General features: G+C 46.4%; 2 protein-coding genes across 4 annotated transcripts; both read left to right on the top strand.

Moving 5' to 3' along the window:
- The first annotated feature begins 236 nt into the window (after nt 1-236).
- LOC138201585 (fibrous sheath CABYR-binding protein-like) lies at nt 237-10635 on the top strand. The gene is made up of 7 exons (XM_069155202.1): nt 237-353; nt 598-655; nt 1974-2079; nt 6558-7676; nt 8985-9048; nt 10111-10235; nt 10331-10635. Exons 2-7 carry the CDS (start codon nt 611-613, stop codon nt 10360-10362), a joined length of 1491 nt encoding a protein of 496 aa, XP_069011303.1. The 5' UTR covers nt 237-353; nt 598-610; the 3' UTR covers nt 10363-10635.
- A 3128-nt stretch (nt 10636-13763) lies between these two features.
- Nucleotides 13764-17687, top strand: ndufv3 (NADH:ubiquinone oxidoreductase subunit V3). 3 transcript variants are annotated; one of them, XM_069155201.1, is made up of 3 exons: nt 13764-13872; nt 14549-14654; nt 17405-17687. In XM_069155201.1, exons 1-3 carry the CDS (start codon nt 13828-13830, stop codon nt 17569-17571), a joined length of 318 nt encoding a protein of 105 aa, XP_069011302.1. In that variant the 5' UTR covers nt 13764-13827; the 3' UTR covers nt 17572-17687. The 3 variants fall into 3 exon arrangements, with proteins under 3 accessions (XP_069011302.1, XP_069011301.1, XP_069011300.1); XM_069155200.1 differs by having other exon boundaries at nt 14549-14660; XM_069155199.1 differs by lacking the exons at nt 13764-13872; nt 14549-14654 and adding an exon at nt 14695-16315.
- The last annotated feature ends 588 nt before the right edge of the window (nt 17688-18275 follow it).

Below are 18275 nucleotides of genomic sequence, written 5' to 3'. Positions count from 1 at the left end.
ATATTAAATAAAAGTATTTCAGCGGAGACGGCGACGTCAGTGTGGCCGAAATTCAGGACAACAAACCCGCTTAAAACCACCAAATGTAGCCGGAGAAGATGTCCATAAGAATGAGTAGTTGTTGTAGATATAAGTACACATATCCAAATATCAGATCGCACATATATATACACAAATATACACATATAACAGCCTCATCCGAGACAAGGACAGGGAGGTCTGAGAGGAAGGGGCGTTCACTGTGTTACATAACAGATGGTAAAGTTGGACCGAGCCATGTCCCTGCTGCTGTGAGCTGCTTCTGGAGAGCCGACCAGCACCGAAGGACTACACGAACCGCTTTTCATCGACAGGTAACTACCGATGTTGTACCATCACTGCACGAGGCTCCAATCACCACTGATAAAGTCCGCAGATCTGATCTTCATTTTAACATGCTGACATTACGACCTGCAGCTCTGCTTCATTTTAATATGCTCATATGACCACCTGCAGCTCTGCTTCATTTTAATATGCTCATATGACCACCTGCAGCTCTGCTTCTACTGTCTCTATGTGTTGATTTGTCGTCATGTATTTGATGCCCTGTGTCGACAGGCTGCACAGAAAGATGGCGGCTTCCCTGCTGAAGATAGGACAGCTGAGCTGTGTCAAGGTAATACTATTTCTGCACTTGACTTTTAAATGTGCTTTTTTTTTTTTTTTTTTTTTTTTTTTTTTAAATTTGCTCCATTTTTAGAAACACTTCCGGTTTGCATTTGTTTGTGTCGTCTCCACTTTAGACCTGATGATGATGATGATGATGATGACGGTGATGATGTCTGCAGAGTTGAACAGTGTGTAGCTGAAGCTCACTGATCTGTCGGAGAACTTCTTTAAATGGCTGTTTTGTAATATGAAAGCATGAGTTGCTGATGATACTGCGTGTTTGAGGTGACTGTGTGGAGAGGCTGAAACCAGAAACAGGTCTTGACAGCTGCAGCTCAGGAATCTCAGAGTCCTCTCACGTGAAGCTGCTGTCTGTTAGCACCAGCTCCTTTCTGTCCACCGGACACGGGCCATTCATTAAAATGGTTCTTGTGTGTTCACTCCACTGACCGTCAAATACAAACTCTGCACTCAAATGCTTCCAATCCTAAACTTTATGATCCTTAAAAAAACAAAAACTTGCATTAGGTTTTATTTAATTGGAGTTGAACCACAGGCTGATACATGAATATGTTCCTTTCTCTGTTTAATTAGGTATTTATTCACTTCTTCCTCTTCTTCTCTATTGGGACTCCTTTGTCTCAGGTCTGCCAGGGCGTTAAGGTGTACACTATATGTGATCAGCAAGCTGGAAATAATTTGCAATAAATTTTTTTTGCTTATATATGAAGACACCAAAGACATCAATGGCATCTCCTGTATGTGCAGGACATTAGGGCTGCAACTAACTTTTGTTTTCATTATAGATTAATCAGTCGTTCACTTTCTAGATCAATTTGACGTTTGACCTTTTAAATCAGGTTTAGTTTAAAAGGAGACTTTCCAAAACAGGACACAGAGGCAGGAGGAGGCAGACAAAAACCTTTCCTACCAGTTAGAGTGAAACGGAATTCAAGCTGGACAACACAAAAAAAAACAACTAAGAGCTGAAGATAAGTTGTCCGAGAGGCTCTCAACTTCCAATAAAGCAACTGAGAGTGGCTGAAGGTGAGTTTCTGTACTGACTGAGTGATTACAGCGAGGCCTCATTGGAGAACTGCTGCAGCCGAGGTGGTACCGTGGAGTAGGACGAGAGTCCGGCACCAACCCACAGAACCAGGAGCTCCAGACCAGTAACAGGCTGCATCCTGTTCACTTGGATTGGCCATTTTGACTGTGCTCTGTTACCACTTGGTTAAGAAAGAATATAACTGAGATTAAGTGTGTGTGTGTGTGTGTGTGTGTGTGTGTGTGTGTGTGTCTCTCTCTCTCTCTCTCTCTCTCAGTGTTTGCAGGCTGAGAGCTGGGTCACTCTGAGCAAAGCGCGGACAGCTGTAGCTTTTAGCACGAAATCTGGCGGCTCCAAGAAGTCGTCGAAAAAGAACAACACGGGTAGGTCACAGAGAGTCTCCGCTGCCGTAACAACGTGTGGCTGAGCTTCACCAGCTCTCACATGAAGCTCCAACTGTGGTACAAGTATCACTGATGTGGTCAAGAAAGAACCGTAGATCTAATATATCTTTCTATTTATATTTAAACTATAGTCATGTCATGTTAGATGTTCCATATCATTTCAGCTTCAGTCATCAAATTTAGCTATTTTGTTCAGTATCAAAAGTTGACGGTTTGTTTCTATTCACCGCTGACTGCAGTAACTGTCTCTATTGTAAATCCCCCCCAAGCATGTTGGAAATACCTTTTGGATAAACTTAAATTCTATTAATCCCCAAACTGAAAAGGATGAAGGATATCCATGAACTTTGTCAAAATATGTGAATAAAAGGTTTTGGGTTGCCCAAAATGTCTCAAACTTTAGGAGCACCAGTACTCTCCTCAAGCCCTTTCATACAGCCGTGTACTGCGAGTTGAAAACATGTACAAACTATGATTTAAAAAAAAAAAAAAATTTTAAACATACGGAGAAAATGTAAAGTGTCACTTACATCCCAAATTATAGTATTTCAGAAAAACATGATTTGTTGAAACTCCAACATCACCCTGCTGAAGATGTGTTCTTACCAAACGTCCTCTGACTTTATTTCAGTAAAAAAAAAAAAAAAGATAAATACTTATTTCCAAAGAAGTAGTTGTGAATATTGACAGACACCATGTAAGATTGAACAGTTCTAACAGATAAGAACGTCCTCCAGATCCGAGCTGGGTTTATGGTGTTCTGCTGCAGAACATACAACTAAATGACATACCGCAATGGTCGGATTAGATTCCCGCATGTCATGACAACAATTTAAACACATAACACGCAGCAGCTGCTTGTTCATGGCTGCAGGGTAAGACAGCAGCTCTGACCATCTTGCGACTGTAGAACTCCTTTTTCTGTTGTCTAAATTTGGCATGGCAGATCTGCAAACTAAACAAAACAAAAAATGGCGGACCCTGAAAGAGGCATTTCTGTAGTCTGTCAATCACCAGTACATTAGAGAACCTTCTCTTCTTGCCTTTCACAATAAAAGCTCTTCAGCTATACATTATGGAACTTAATTTCAATCAAAGCATTTGCAAAGTAAAAAAAAAAAAAAAAGAATACAACAAAAAGGTTTTTAATTGAGTTTTCAGCTAGCACATAGCAGTGGATCTGACTCCATCTGGCCGTTTGACTGAGAACCCAAGGACGCTACTCCCACCTAGGGCAGAGGCCTTGACTGCAACACAGGCCTGTCAATCAAACCAGACAAGCCCCCTGACAGCTCTCTTTGAGGCCTAATATCTAATCAATGCTGGAATTATTTCCAGAAGGACGTCCAGAACACTGATCAGGAGGGCACTTATCTAATGACACCATCATGACTTGTGGCAAACACTTACTGACTGTATTTCAGGAGAGATGCTGAATGGGAGTCTGGAGCATAAAGCTTTTTGGAGCCAACCCCTAGTGGACGTCAGCGGTGTTGCACTTTAAGTCACTTCTGCGTTGGCATCACTTTTCAGACCCTGAAACGCAAAGTGCCATATTATTATGGAAAAACACAGAAAGCGTAGACCGACTTAATGCTACTACCTGTCTCCACCAATCAAACATCTCACCACCCACCACATAGCGTGCTCTGCTAACATTACCCTAACATCACTACCCATATTGCTCATACACCCAAGTACGACCTTGTTACAAAGGTTCGGCACCACGGTGAGAGTGTGCAGTATCTCACTGGGTTATCAAGTTGGCACTGCCCTTCATCAACGTTTTGAATCCGGTTCACAACACCTCGGGAAGGCTCAACAGCAGTCTACAACAACTACTCCCCTCAATCCTCTCACCCCCCACCTTTGTTATACCTGCTTTACATCTACTCTAGTGACCTGTGCCCATGTACTTTGGCAGCATTGGCAGCTGGCGACAAAGGCCGACTGGATGACTTGTAAGAAGGAAGCTGGCAATGAAGGCCGACTGGATGACGGGTAGAAAGCAAGCTGGCGACTGGATGACGGGTAGGAAGGAAGCTGGCGACTGGATGACGGGTAGGAAGGAAGCTGGCGACGAAGGCCGACCGGAAGACTTGTAGGAAGCTGGCGACCAGATGACTTGTGGAAAGGAAGCTGGCGACGAAGGCCGACCGGAAGACTTGTAGGAAGGAAGCTGGCGACGAAGGCCGACTGGATGACTTGTAAGAAGGAAGCTGGCGACGAAGGCCGACCGGAAGACTTGTAGGAAGCTGGCGACTGGATGACTTGTAGGAAGGAAGCTGGCGACGAAGGCTGACCAGAAGACTTGTAGGAAGGAAGCTGGCGACGAAGGCCGACTGGATGACTTGTAAGAAGGAAGCTGGCGGCGAAGGCCAACTGGATGACGGGTAGGAAGAAAGCTGGCGACCAGATGACTTGTAGGAAGCAAGCTGGCGACCGGAAGACTTGCAGGAAGGAAGCTGGTGACGAAGGCCGACCGGATGATGGGTAGGAAGGAAGTTGCCGATGAAGGCCGACTGGATGACTTGTAGGACGGAAGCTGGCGACAAAGGCCGACCGGATGACAGGTAGGAAGCAAGCTGGTGACCGGATGACTTGTAGGAAGTAAGCTGGCGACGAAGGCCGACCAGATGATTGGGAGGAAGGAAGCTGGCGAACAGATGACTTGTAGGAAGCTGGCGACAAAGGCTGACCGGATGACGGGTAGGAAGGAAGCTTTTGACGAAGGCCGACTGGATGACGGGTAGGAAGCAAGCTGGTGACCGGATGACTTGTAGGAAGCTGGCGACAAAGGCCGACCGGATGACGGGTAGGAAGGAAGCTTTCGACGAAGGCAGACCAGAAGACTTGTAGGAAGCTGGCGACCGGATGACTTGTAGAAGGAAGCTGGCGATGTCCAGTCCACATGTCCCAAGTGTCCTCGAGAAAGGTTTGATGGCAGCTCTGCCACCAAAGCAGACAGGTGTGGCAACTCTTGAGGACGGTCCAAAGGCAGGACATATGGGGCCCCTCACAAGGATGGCCTGGAAGCAAGACAGACTGGTGACCAGCTGGTGATGGATGTGAGGACCCACAGGATGATTGGTTGGAGGCTGGCGTGAGAGATGCCATCGACTGACTCCTTAGAAGACATTGGAAAAAGGGTTGGCATCTACCACCCCAGAGGCAGGGCAGGAAAGGTGTTGGAAGACAAACTGTTTTTGGAAGCTGACCAGGCACCGCTAAACCAAAATACCCCACAATGCTCAACAAGGTCTAGAGAACAGATTTGGCCTTGTATGTCCCAGTAGAGCAAGGGATAGGGCTCTACTGACTCGCAAAGAATGGTGCAATTACAAAAAACATGCAGGTGAACACAATATCTACAAAGGGCAGGATCTCACTGAAGTTTCGGAAATCTAAGGCATAAGATCACTGCAGTTCAGCATTTTCAGGCATTTTAGTGTCACAAGTCCATCTGAAATCAACCCTGTGTTGGTAAGCAAACGTACAAAGAAGGAACTGGTCAGGACTGGGGATGCCAGCAGCCCAAGTTAGGTCTTTTGGGTCCTGTCGCACTTTCCCATCACCCACATTTTTTATTTTTTATTCAGACTGAAAACCTTTTTGGCTGGCATACTACAATGCAAGCTCTAATGTTAATGGAATCCACTCAACTAATCCCTGCTGCCTTGAAAGCACAGCATAGGAACAACTGTTCAACCAGCACCAAACTAACATCCCATAGTTCAGTTAACCAGCACATCGAGCAAAAGTAGAAAAAGACCACTGACCTACATAAAACTGTGCAGAAAGCAAATGCCAGAGCACATCAGGCCTGAAGCAGCTCCAGATTTGCTGACATAGACACACCGGTCCTTCCTTAATTTTCATGCATGCACGATCAGTTGGACTAAACCACCCTAGGCCGATGGTGGGTTATACAGGCCATTTTATCTGTAGCCAGGTGCCTCTCAGTTTGTGTAGATGTGTTTCCTGTCAACCCATCAGAATTATTATTATTATTATTATTATTATTATTATTATTATTATTATTATTGTTATTGTTGATATTCAGTGATGCTTGTACCACAGTTCAACATTTTCACTTCTGGATTATAAGATTATTTAATGACTAAGTACCCACCAGCTGGCTAATGTTCATGTGTTTGTGGTGCTTTTGATTATAATTATTCTCTTTACTTCACTATAAAAGTGCTACTGTCAAGGTTAAAGTTGTTCTTTTCTCGCAGCTTTCCTATAATACATTTTCTATATCCCTTTGGCAAACTCGTAGGCTTGTGATAGTTTCCCTTTTTTTGTACCAGATTCTTCCTCCAAAGATATCTTTTGAGTCAAATGTTGGGATTTATTTTGTGGGTTTATAGAGGACATACAAACGTTCAAAAATATACATTTGTTTAAAAATAAAATAATGCATTCTGTCTGCTTGCCCTCCTCCTTCATCCTAGACAAAAAACAGGCTAAAACATTCTTTGATATAGAGAAACTTGTTCAGCACAAGACATATGAGTTTCCCACGAAAGAAGGTTCTGCAGCGGCAGCAGCTGCAGCAGCCGCTGCTACGCCAGCAGCAGAGTCTTTGCCCTCTGCTGCTGCGCCTGAGGCTGTCGCAGCCATCCCAGCGGTAGAAGCCACTACACCTGTAGTTGATGCCACTCCCATTGCTGAAGCTATCCCTGCGCCTGCGTCAGCAGCTGAAGCCAGTCCCGTTATTGAAGCGACACCTGCCGTCAAATCAGTCTCTGAATCTGCCCCAGTTGTGGAAACCACACCAGTGGCTGAAGTTGTCTTAGAAGCTGTACCAGTGGTTGAAGCAGTTGCTGAAGTGGTTGCTGAAGCTGTTCCAGTGGTTGAAGCCGTTGCTGAAGTGGTTGCTGAAGCTGTACCAGTAGTTGAGGCTGTCCTTGAAGCTGTACCAGTGGTTGAAGCTGCGGCTGAAGCTGCTGCATCCATAGTTGAAGCTGCCGCAGCTCTACCAGTTAAAGCCGCACCAGTTGACGCTGCAGCGCCTGAGCCCGTGGCTGAAGCCGCCCCTGTAGAAGCAGTTCCTGAGCCTGTGGCTGAAGCAGCTCCTGTGGCTGAAGCAGCTCCTGAGCCTGTGGCTGAAGCAGCTCCTGAGCCTGTGGCTGAAGCAGCCCCTGTGGCTGAAGCAGCTCCTGAGCCTGTGGCTGAAGCAGCTCCTGTGGCTGAAGCAGCTCCTGAGCCTGTGGCTGAAGCCGCCCCTGTAGAAGCAGCTCCTGAGCCTGTGGCTGAAGCCGCCCCTGTAGAAGCAGCTCCTGAGCCTATGGCTGAAGCCGCCCCTGTAGAAGCAGCTCCTGAGCCTATGGCTGAAGCCGCCCCTGTAGAAGCAGCTCCTGAGCCTATGGCTGAAGCCGCCCCTGTAGAAGCAGCTCCTGAGCCTATGGCTGAAGCCGCCCCTGTAGAAGCAGCTGCTGAGGTTGCAGCAGAAGTTTGTGCCCCTGCAGAGAGCACCGAGGAGCTGGTGGACTCTGCTCCTGTCGTAGCTGAAGCTGCAGGAGAGGAGCTGCCTCCGGAGGTCCCGGCTGAACCCGTTGAACCATCTGAGGGTACACACAATAACCTCCCCCACCCCCACAATCCTTCTCTTTTCCTCTGTGGACCCTGCAGTCTACCAGCATATCTATCAGTTTATACAGACATAGTGTAGGACAGCAGTTTGTGATGAGTGTAAGAATAAAGTGTAAAGATAGTTGGCATCACAAACACACGTTTTTGCTCTAGCCTCACACAACTTGTTCTAACAGTTCCCATGACTTTTAACACCACTGTTCATGTCATACCCACCCTGCCCTCTGGGCCGGGGCATCTTTCATGCATTTTCAGTTCGGCTGGTTGTCCTCTATGTTTGTGGTGCTTCAGCACTCTTTTATGTGATGCATGCATTTAACATTGTTTTGGCTCCACATTTTTCACTTGCTTGTTTTCCATGTTTTCATTTTTTCACATATTACTAATGTCTGCCTGCCAGCTGCATACATTTCTTTTTGTTTTCTAGAATTTCTTTTTAACTTCCTGTATAAGTCACTGTCGTTAGTTTGTTCCACCTTTCACTCATTCCTTTATTTTCTTTTAGCAAAAACTGTAGATGATTTTTGGTTTTGAGATCCAGCCATCCAACACGACAGAAAATAATTCTCAACACTGTCCATTTCCTTCTTTTGTGTTTTTGGTTTTATGGAACTGTTTTCTTTATTTGTTTTATTGGTGATTAATGTTAAAGGGTGTGTGCCATTTTCACTGGTGGAGGAAAAGGTTAAGGTCGCAGCCATCACCTGTCATCTTGTTTTGTTTTTACCTCTAACTACTCCTTCCCTCACACTTCTCACCTGTATTTGGGCGTGACATGGTGATGTGATGCCTGTGCACAGTTTGATCCGGTGTATTTTGTTAATGGATAAAGTGGAAATGTAAACCTTTCTTCCACTTTCTTTCATGGTAAAAGCACTTTGTGAGATTGCACTCTGGTTGCTGTGTGTGGAGTAAAAGTTGAAGATTTTAAATTGTTTCTTTTGATTTCACAGTTAAGCATCTGTACAAATGAGATTTGAATTAGGCTGCTTTGCAACTAGACTACTGGAAACCTCGACCTTGCAGCAGTGCTGTAAATGTGTAGTATAGCATAACCTATCCCAGCAACCTTTTAACCTGTCAACTGACCTGACCTGTACAGTCTTTCCTTTCTGACCTGTTTACCTGCCTCCTGTCTCCCACTCCCAGGTGCATGAAGGTTATGGTTAAAACCGGATTTATTTCTTCTTGACAAATGGACAGAAGATATCCAGATGCATGATCTTGGTTTATGTAGAATCTTTCTGTGAAGAGAAATTCATTTTCTTTCTTTTCGTGACTCTCAGCTCAAATGGACCCAATTCAGAAGCTCTTCCTGGACTCCATACGCCAGTACTCTACCAAAAGCCAGTAAGTGTCACTACCTGTACGAAGCAGGTCAAAGTTCATCCATGATTGTGTCTTTGCAGGTTGTCTCTAAAACGTCATGGAACTGTTGCTCCGTCACATCTGACTGACTGGACGTGATCGCTATCTCAAAACCAGCTCTGGTTTAACTGAACTACAGCTAAACCGTCTGTCTGAGCCGCCCAACACCAACATGTCGGAGAGCACCATCATCATGTAGCACCTGGTACACCTACTCACATGTACTAAACTACATTTTCGTACACTTGCTTGTTTAGTGTTATCTCAAATCGCACATGGCTGTTGTGTACTTAGCGGAAATGACGACGGCAACATTTTTATGCATCACCTGTCAACATTTCTGCCAACTTTGGTCACAAAACAGTCCGGTACAGTGCCTGCTTGACATGCTACATCAAACAGGCCTGTCAACCAAGACAGCCCAACAACGTCCAGAGCCTCCAGCATCCCAGGGCATATCTCATTGACCCCGGGCACCTTTTCACAGAGGAGCTTCTTGACTACCTCAGAAACCTCCGCCAGAGATATGAGTGAGACTCCTTCCCAGGGGACACGCTGAACGGGTTCAGGAGGTCCTTAAAGTGGTCTTTCTACTGCCCGACCATATCCCCAGTCCAAATCCGCAGTTCTCCTTCCCGGCTGTAAAGGGACAGGTACCGATGACCTTCCGACCACAACTCCCAGCACCCACAGGCTGTGAACATGGTCCACTCAGATTCCATGCCCGCAACCTCCCGGGTTGCTCGAGGACGGTGCCCCGGTTTCCCTCGTCTGGGCGAGGTGGTGTTTTCCCGTGGGCTGCTTTTCATCTCGGGTGTTTTAAACCGCTCTTGTTCAGTTTACTTTTATCCAGTAGCTAGCTGGTCTGCGCAGTTCTTATCAAACATTATTCAGTAAGAACTCAAGTGTGTCAGCTGTGGATGAATACATGGTGTATGTGAGTATAATGAAGTCAAATAACTGGCGAATGTTAGATGTGACAGTTTGTGATGATCCGTATGGATGGTTCATACCGAGCTTTAGATCCGTGTCCTCCTTCTGCAGGGCTACTGGGGGGCTTGTGGATGCAGGTTTGGAGTACGAGAAGGCTTTGGCAGAAGAGATAGCCAAGCTGCAGAGACTCTACGGTGGTGGAGACCTCACATCTTTCCCAGAGTTCAAATTCCCAGGTGAGTCCGATCCGACCACAGCGGTGCGTTAGCTGCTGGTAACAACAGTACAACTGAAGTGTTTCATCTTAACGGCTCTGTTTTGTGTGTTTTAGAGCCCAAGTTGGATGAAGTTTCCCAGAAGTGAACATTAGCCCTTTGCAACTGAACTTTTCTACTGTCGCCTTTTTCCTGTGTATCATTGCTCCATAGTGGACCATGAACCTCCCCGTGATGGTAGCATTACAACAGACCCTCGCCTCCGTCTTTGTGTGTGAAGATGGAGCCGTTTCTATGTATTCTGAGAATGGACGCTAAAGCATTAGATGTACGTTGTTGGCAGACAAAGTGAATTTAGAGATGTTTGAATTAAGCTTTGTGTTAAGCTGAGCTGAGTGTGAATAAAAACAATAAATTCCAAGTCCTACACGTCTCTTTTCCTCATGACCTTTTAAATGACTGATGCTGGAGGAGGAAGTTGTCGGCACGGAGAGTTTAAATCAGAAATAATTTCCAGTGATGATGCTGACGGGTGGTGCACTCCTACTAACATCTTCTGTGTTGTCATCTCAGTCAGTGAATTAGTGCTCATCTACTCGGCATGAATGAAATGTATTAACCTTAAATGGAAACATCCACCACATACCTTCCAAACACCACCGATGAAACCCAGTTCAGTTTGTGACATGCTGTGAATCAGTCTGGTGTTGTACGGAGTATTTTTTATCACTGATGTGAATTTACTGCGCCATCTACTGGTTTTAATCTGTTCACATGCTGTCACAGCATGCAGGCTTTAGGATAGGGATGTTTTCTGTTCTGGGTTCAACAAAGATGTTATTTTCAACCATCAGTCTTCCTTGGCCTAAATGTGTCCATGTCTGTCCTCCCATCTGTCCCCGGTGTCCCTGGTACCTCAGATGGAGGTGGACGACTGAGTCCTGACCTGAGCGCTCCTGTTGTGACCACAGGTTTGAGGTTTGTCCATCAAGCCGAATGGGAATGTTTTCCGGACGGTGTTTATTTTCCAAAAGCAAACTTTCCAGGGAAGAAAATGTTCCAAAGGGAGATTGAGGGAACATTCCTGCACCCTCAGCCACGTTCACAGGAGGTTCCTGTTACTCCACTACCAATTGATAGTGAATGAAACAAGTGTATGATAATCCACTTTATCCTCTGTAACATCATGAATGTGTCCTTATAACCCAACAATGTCAGTTATATTGACAAATAATGTAAGCTGTCCTATCACCTTCTACAGTTGTTTTACTTGTAGTTTTAAACTATCACTACTTTTACTACAGGAATAATGAAACCTGAATACTTCTTCCTCTGCTGATAATGTAAAGAGCGTACATCCCTTCCATCCCATAATATCACTGCAACGTGTCCAGAAGAATAATGACCACATGAATGACCACTCAGGGAGGAAGGGAATAAGGACAACTGGTGTTACAATGTAACACATTTGTTACAATGATGTTACACTTGTGTCATCAGTGTAACATTACAACGATGTTCCACTGATGTTACTGGTGTTCCACTAATGTTCCACTGGTGTTACTGATGTTACACTGGTTTTACAGGTGTTAATTCAATTCAATTCAACTTTATTTATATAGCGCCAAATCACAACATAGGTTATTTCATGGCACTTAACACATTAAAGTCCTTACAGCAAGACTTTACAATATTATACAGAGAAACCCAACAATTCAACAATTCCCACATAAGCTAGGAGGGGAAAAAAAACTCCTCTTTAAGGGAGGAAAAACCTCCAACAGAGGGAAGAAAAACTCCTTTTAACAGGAAGAAACCTCCGACAGAACCAGGATCAGAGGTGGAGAACATCTGTTAACAGAACCAGACTCAGAGGTGGGCGGCCATCTGCCTCGACCGGTTGGGGTGAGAGGAGAGCAGAGAGAGAAAAGGACAGCATAGAAATAGAAGAGAAGAATTGTTGGTGGAGACGACAAGCGCAGAGCAGAGACATGCAGCTCCATGACGGGACATCTGGAAAAGAAAGAACAGAAACTACACGAGTGAAGGAACTGAATGGAGACAACAGATAATAAGAAGAAACTATGGGAGAGAAAAAGATGGTGAGGTATGAGTCAGTTAAAGAGTAGGAGGAAAGAAAAGAAGCTCAGCATGTAACGAGGTCCCCCAGCAGCCTCGGCCTGTAACAGCATAACTAAGGGTTGGTTCAGGTCTACCTGAGCCAGCCCTAACTGTAGGCTTTATCAAGAAGGAACGTTTTGAGTCTAATCTTAAAGCTAGAGAGGGTTTCTGCCCCTCCAACACAAACTGGGAGCTGGTTCCACAGGGGAGGAGTCTGAAAACTGAAACTCCGCCTCCCATTCTACTTCTGGAAACTCTAGGAACCACAAGTAGACCAGCGTACTGAGAGAGAAGTGCTCTGCTAGGATTATATGGTTCTATAAGATCTCTAAGATATGATGGAGCCTGGTCATGTAGAGCTTTGTAAGTCATCAAGAGAATTTTAAATTATATTCTTGATTTAACAGGAAGCCAGTGAAGAGAAGCTAAAACTGGAGAAATATGATCTCTCTTGCTAAATCCCGTCAGTACTCTTGCTGCAGCATTTTGGATCAGCTGCAGGTTTTTAATGAGTAATTTGGACATCCTAACAACAAGGAATTACAACACTAATGTTCCACTGGTGTTATTGATGTTCCACTGGCGTTCCACTGGTGCTCCACTAATGTTCCACTGGTGTTATTGATGTTTCACTGGTGTTACTGATGTTCCACTGGTTTTACTGGTGTTCCACTGGTGTTCCGCTAATGTTTCACTGGTGTTACTGATGTTCCACTGGTTTTACTGGTGTTCCACTGGTGTTCCGCTAATGTTCCACTGGTGTTATTGATGTTTCACTGGTGTTACTGATGTTCCACTGGTTTTACTGGTGTTCCACTGGTGTTCCGCTAATGTTTCACTGGTGTTACTGGTGTTCCACTGGTTTTACTGGTGTTCCACTGATGTTTCACTGGTGTTACTGATGTTCCACTGGTGTTCCACTGATTTTACTGGTGTTACTGATGTTCCACTGGTATTCCACTGGTGTTCCATTGGTGTTACTGGTGTTACACTGATGTTCCACTGGTGCTACTGGTGTTCCACTGGTATTACACTGGTGTTCCACTGATGTTCCACTGGTGTTACTGGTGTTCCACTGGTGTTCCACTGGTTTTACTGGTGTTCCACTGATGTTCCACTGGTGTTACTGGTGTTCCACTGGTGTTCCACTGGTTTTACTGGTGTTACTGATGTTCCACTGGTGTTCCACTGGTGTTCCACTGGGGTTTTACTGGGGTGTTACTGGTGTCACGAGCCCCAATCAACAATCCCAGGTTTCCATGACACTCTATTCATCCAGGGAAGCCCTTAAATTGACAGCCTAAAACGGTGTAACACTGTAATTACTGTAACTACGTAATTACGATTCAGAAGATGTCGAGTCATTCTGGTTTTGAAATTGTATGAGGTGAAAACATTGTTAAACCGTTGGTTTGGTCGGACTGGTGTCACAGCGGAACCGTTTTATTCGCCTCCTAGTTTCCGACCGGAGCATAACACGTGGGAACACGAAATGGCGACCTCCTTGCTCCGGTTAGGGCGACTGGGCTCTCTGAAGGTAAAAACACCGGAAACACCTGAAACATCTGAAACACCTGTCGAGTCTTTAACCTCGTTTGTTTTACACGTCATAGATTCAGAGACTTTAACTACAGTTTATCACCACAGTAGAGGTCAACCGCTTCCGGTCCGCTGATCTGTCGTTCGTCCTGACTCTGAGACGTCTTTATTTGTCCGCCCCTCTGTCCTCACCATGTCCTCCCCTCTGTCCTCCCCTCTGTCCTCACCTTTAAACATTTAGCAGAACATTTAACAGAATGTTTAACGCTGTCTTTTTCCTCTTCATTTCAAACTGTTGGATTTGTGTCGTTTCCGGTTCAGCTGGTTTGACCTGATTAACACACACACACACACACACACACACACACACACACACACACACACACACACACACACAATCATATTATAAGTTAATATCTGCTGTGTATACTCATCCAGCACTGATTCAATCACACTTTATTTATTATTTATTGATATATATTTTATTTTCTTTGTTGTTGAAATTAATTGTAGTTTATTAAAATGTGTGTTTTATCTGAAGTCCCTTTGGGTTGGGATCAGGTTTGAGGGCGTCTGGAGCATCACGTAGTTCCTCAGAAGAAGAAGCCGGTACTCCTGAGTCAGAACCAGAAGCACATGCGTTGATGTTGGCTGCTGTCTCTGTTCCTCTGCAGTGTCTCCGGGTGGACAGCTGGGCCGTCCCGAGGACCCGGCCGGCTGCTCTGTTCTGCACTCAGACTCAAGAACCTGTGAAACCAGCGAAGAAGACCAAGGCTGCAGGCAAGAGTAAGGCCACCTGGTTCTGTTCACTGGATCCACTTTGAGATGTTTCAGGTTGTGCAGCTGCTGGTCTTCAGTCTGCAGATCGTATGTGTGTGCAGGTCGAGATGCTCTCTGTCCTGCAGCCTTCATATCACAGTAGAATAACATGTCTGCAGGAAACACTTCTTCAGATTCACAGGGTTTTAAAAACGTCACATTTTCATTACGAAGGTCTCTGATTCAACACGGTTCCTCAGTGAAGATCTGCAGAACTCAACGCGGTGATGTCGATGAATCCCTCTGACTTATTGTTCCATTTATACCAACAATGACCGACTGTACAGCTGCACTGGTCCTCCTTCATTATTACATTCACATTTAACGGACTTCGCAAGTCTGACGTTCAGGTGTGCTCTGTCAATAATAAATACTGTGTTGGTATTTTGTGCCGTTTCAAAAGTACGTGAACGTTTCCAGGGAAGCGTTTTCGGATGCAAGAAAAAGTGCCAACATGGAAAACCTAGTTCCAATAATATGTGTTCTGATTTAACAGTTTCTGTCCCGTTTACCGTTCTCCTCAGCAGCCGATGCTCCAGACGACCGAGCAGCGCTGCTCGCCTACAAGACCGCTGTTGCCTTCCCCGTTAGACTTTCAGAACCCGGAGCTTTTCTAGCTCAGCCTGCAGGTGTACCGGACGCAGTGGTCAGCTCCACTGCAGCCGCCTCATCACAGCCAGCTGCTGACCCAGATGTTGCTCAGGTTATTGCTGACACAGCGCCACCTGTAGTGGATGCAGCTCTCCCAGCTGTTGGACCCCTGGTTGAGGCCATCAGTGCCACTCCAGTCCCAGCTGCTGCAGCCACAAACGCTGCAGCTACAGAAGTTGCAGCCACAGAAGATGCAGTCCCAGCTGCTGCAGCCTCCTCTGAGCCCGGTGACGCAGGAGCTGACGGGACATCCTCATCATCGTCCAGCAACTCTGACTCCGACTCTGACTCTGACTCTGACTCTGAGGATGAGAAGTCAGAGGTAAAGCCTGAAACCAAGAGCTCTACAGCAGAACCAGCGCTGAAGGAAGAGGCCGTTCAGGAGGGGATGGGAGACACTAATGAAGGTCAGAAGGAACCCGAAGCTTCTCTCCTCTCTGGTCCCGAGGTCGTACAAGAGGCAGCCGCGGCTCCAGCTGTCAGTCCGGAGGAGTTGGTGGACTCGGCCCCTGAGATCCGCAGCGGTCCAGAGGTGACCGACCCACATGTTCCAGCTGATGCTGCTTCAGAAGTGATAGAAAACGCAGCTCCTCCCTCCGTCCCCGATGCCCGAGAAGACACTGCAGCTGAAGTTTTAGCCAAGGCTGCAACTCCAGAACAAACTCTGGCTGACAGTCCTGTAGAAACCACAGAGCCTGCTGGAGACAAGGCTGCCGAAGATGCCCTCGCAGAAGCAGCTCCAGAACCCGCAGAAGCAGCTCCAGAACCCACAGAAGCAGCTCCAGAACCCACAGAAGCAGCTCCAGAACCCGCAGAAGCAGCTCCAGAAGCACCGGCTGCCCCCCCTGAAGCAGCTGCTGAGCTTTGTGCCCCTGTGGACAGCACCGAGGAGCTGGTGGACTCTGCTCCAGTCGTAGCTGAAGCTGCAGGAGAGGAGCTGCAGATGGAGGCTCCAGCTGAACCGTCCGAGGGTACACTACCCCCCCCCACCCCTCCTACACACACACACACACACACACACACACACACACACACACACACACACACACACACACACACACACACACACACACCTCCCCCTCTCTTCTCTGTGGATCTTTTTGTACTGTTAAACAGCCACACATGTAGCTCCCTGCCTGTTAAACACTAACATGTTTTGTATCCGAGTGACCTTTGACCTCCCGCTGCCTTGATTCTCGCTCTGCATGTGTCCATGTTGAGTAACGGAGCTTCTGGCTGCATGTTTCCATCCTCAGCGCTGCAGCTAACACCTCTCTGACGGTGGCGATGTTTTAATCCCGCTCTCGCTTCCTCCTTGTCCGTCGCTTTATCTCCCGCCTCTGTTGTTTGGTTGCTCATATTCGTCACTGCTCTACATCCTTCCACACTCTTGCAATATTTCTCCCATATTTTGTTTTATATTGATATATTGCTCATTGTTGTTGTCCACAATGACTGAGTGTATGAAATGCAGCTCCCAGGTGTTTGTTCTGCTACTGCTACCAGTAATGTCAGAGTGCACATGGTGGACGTGTTCCTGACAGCAGCTGGAAGAGCAGGATTACAGATGTGTTAAACCCCCCCCCCCCCACAGCATTCATTTCACCACTCATTCATCTCTTTCTGAACTTGTAAATATGCTTTCTACAGGACTGTTGATTAATGAAATATAAATGTGTGTTGGTGGCTGAGATCTTCTGTTCCAGCGTTGATAACCGGACTGTCTCAGCATGCTGACGGGTTTCAGATGTAACAGTAAACACACCGTGTTTCATTTCGACTTTTCAAACCTCTCATTGGTGCCGGCGTCCTTCCTCCTGCCTCCACCGGCTGCAGGCTCGTTTACTTCCCTCTCACACACACATGATCCTGGAGGCTTTTCACACCAGCGCGTCTGCACTCTGCCGGGGGTGACCGGCCTGCTGCTGTAGGAAATGCCCCCCATAAACCACCTTTGTCAGCATGTGTGAATATGTTAATGAGCGGGAAGCTTTCAGAAGCTCACCTTTGTACCAGACTGAGTCTTCTTACGTGTGTTTTTGTTTCATGTCCTCCTGCAGAGGCTGCAGCGGCTCCTCCAGAGCCAGAGGAGCCGTTTGACAACAGCACGTATAAGAACCAGCAGCACCACAGCTACACCCCCTACACCTTCGCCGACCTGGACCTGGAGATGGCCAAGTTCCGCCTCCCTCAGCCGTCGTCCGGCCGCCCCTCACCCCAACACTAGAGCCGCCGACCCGGCTGCTGTTTAGAAGCGATGTCGCTCTTTCTGTATGACGGCAGACTGACATGAAAATGTGCTGTTAAAATGTCGTATTATTAAAGTACACGATGAGAACTGAAGTGATGTGACTCTGGTGTTTCTCAGACAGAGGAGCGGACGTATGAAGGGAGACCAAGATCAAACGCTTCTTTTATGCTTATTTGCTGCTTCTTTTATGCCTTGAGGGGGTAGAGGAGGGGGAGGGGGGATCATTTGAATAGAGCTGAGTGTGCACGTGATTTATGTGTTTCTATTTTCATAATTATAATTTGGACTCCCTGAGTCTGCCTGCTTATTGTCCTAATTACTGATCTTTTGGGGATCAACACTTGTGTTTGTGTGTTGTTGTGTTTTTGTGTTGTGTTGGTGTGTTTGAGTGTTGGTGTGTTTGTGTGTTCTTGTGGTGGTGTGTTTGTGTATTGTGTTGTTGTTGTGCTGATGTGTTGTGTTTCTGTGTTGTTGTGTTTCTGTGTAGTGTTGTTGTGTTTGTATGCAGATGGAGTGTAACGCTGCAGATATACATAGAACCCGTGTTGAGTGATTGAGGACAGTGAGCAGCGTTTTCCAAGCAAAAAACCCAGCAGGGTGCAGAGGGACTCTCAGGCAGCCGGACGTCATGACTCCGCCCACCTCATACATATTCATGAGCCAAGCGCCTGTGCGTGCCC

This window comes from Embiotoca jacksoni, unplaced genomic scaffold (genome assembly GCF_022577435.1).
Source record: "Embiotoca jacksoni isolate LCO1_2020_lvr unplaced genomic scaffold, fEmbJac1.0.p SCAF_2, whole genome shotgun sequence".
NCBI classification, from domain to species: Eukaryota; Metazoa; Chordata; class Actinopteri; family Embiotocidae; genus Embiotoca; species Embiotoca jacksoni.
Note: the sequence above shows the minus strand (reverse complement) of the source record. Positions and strands in the feature narration are given on the sequence as shown.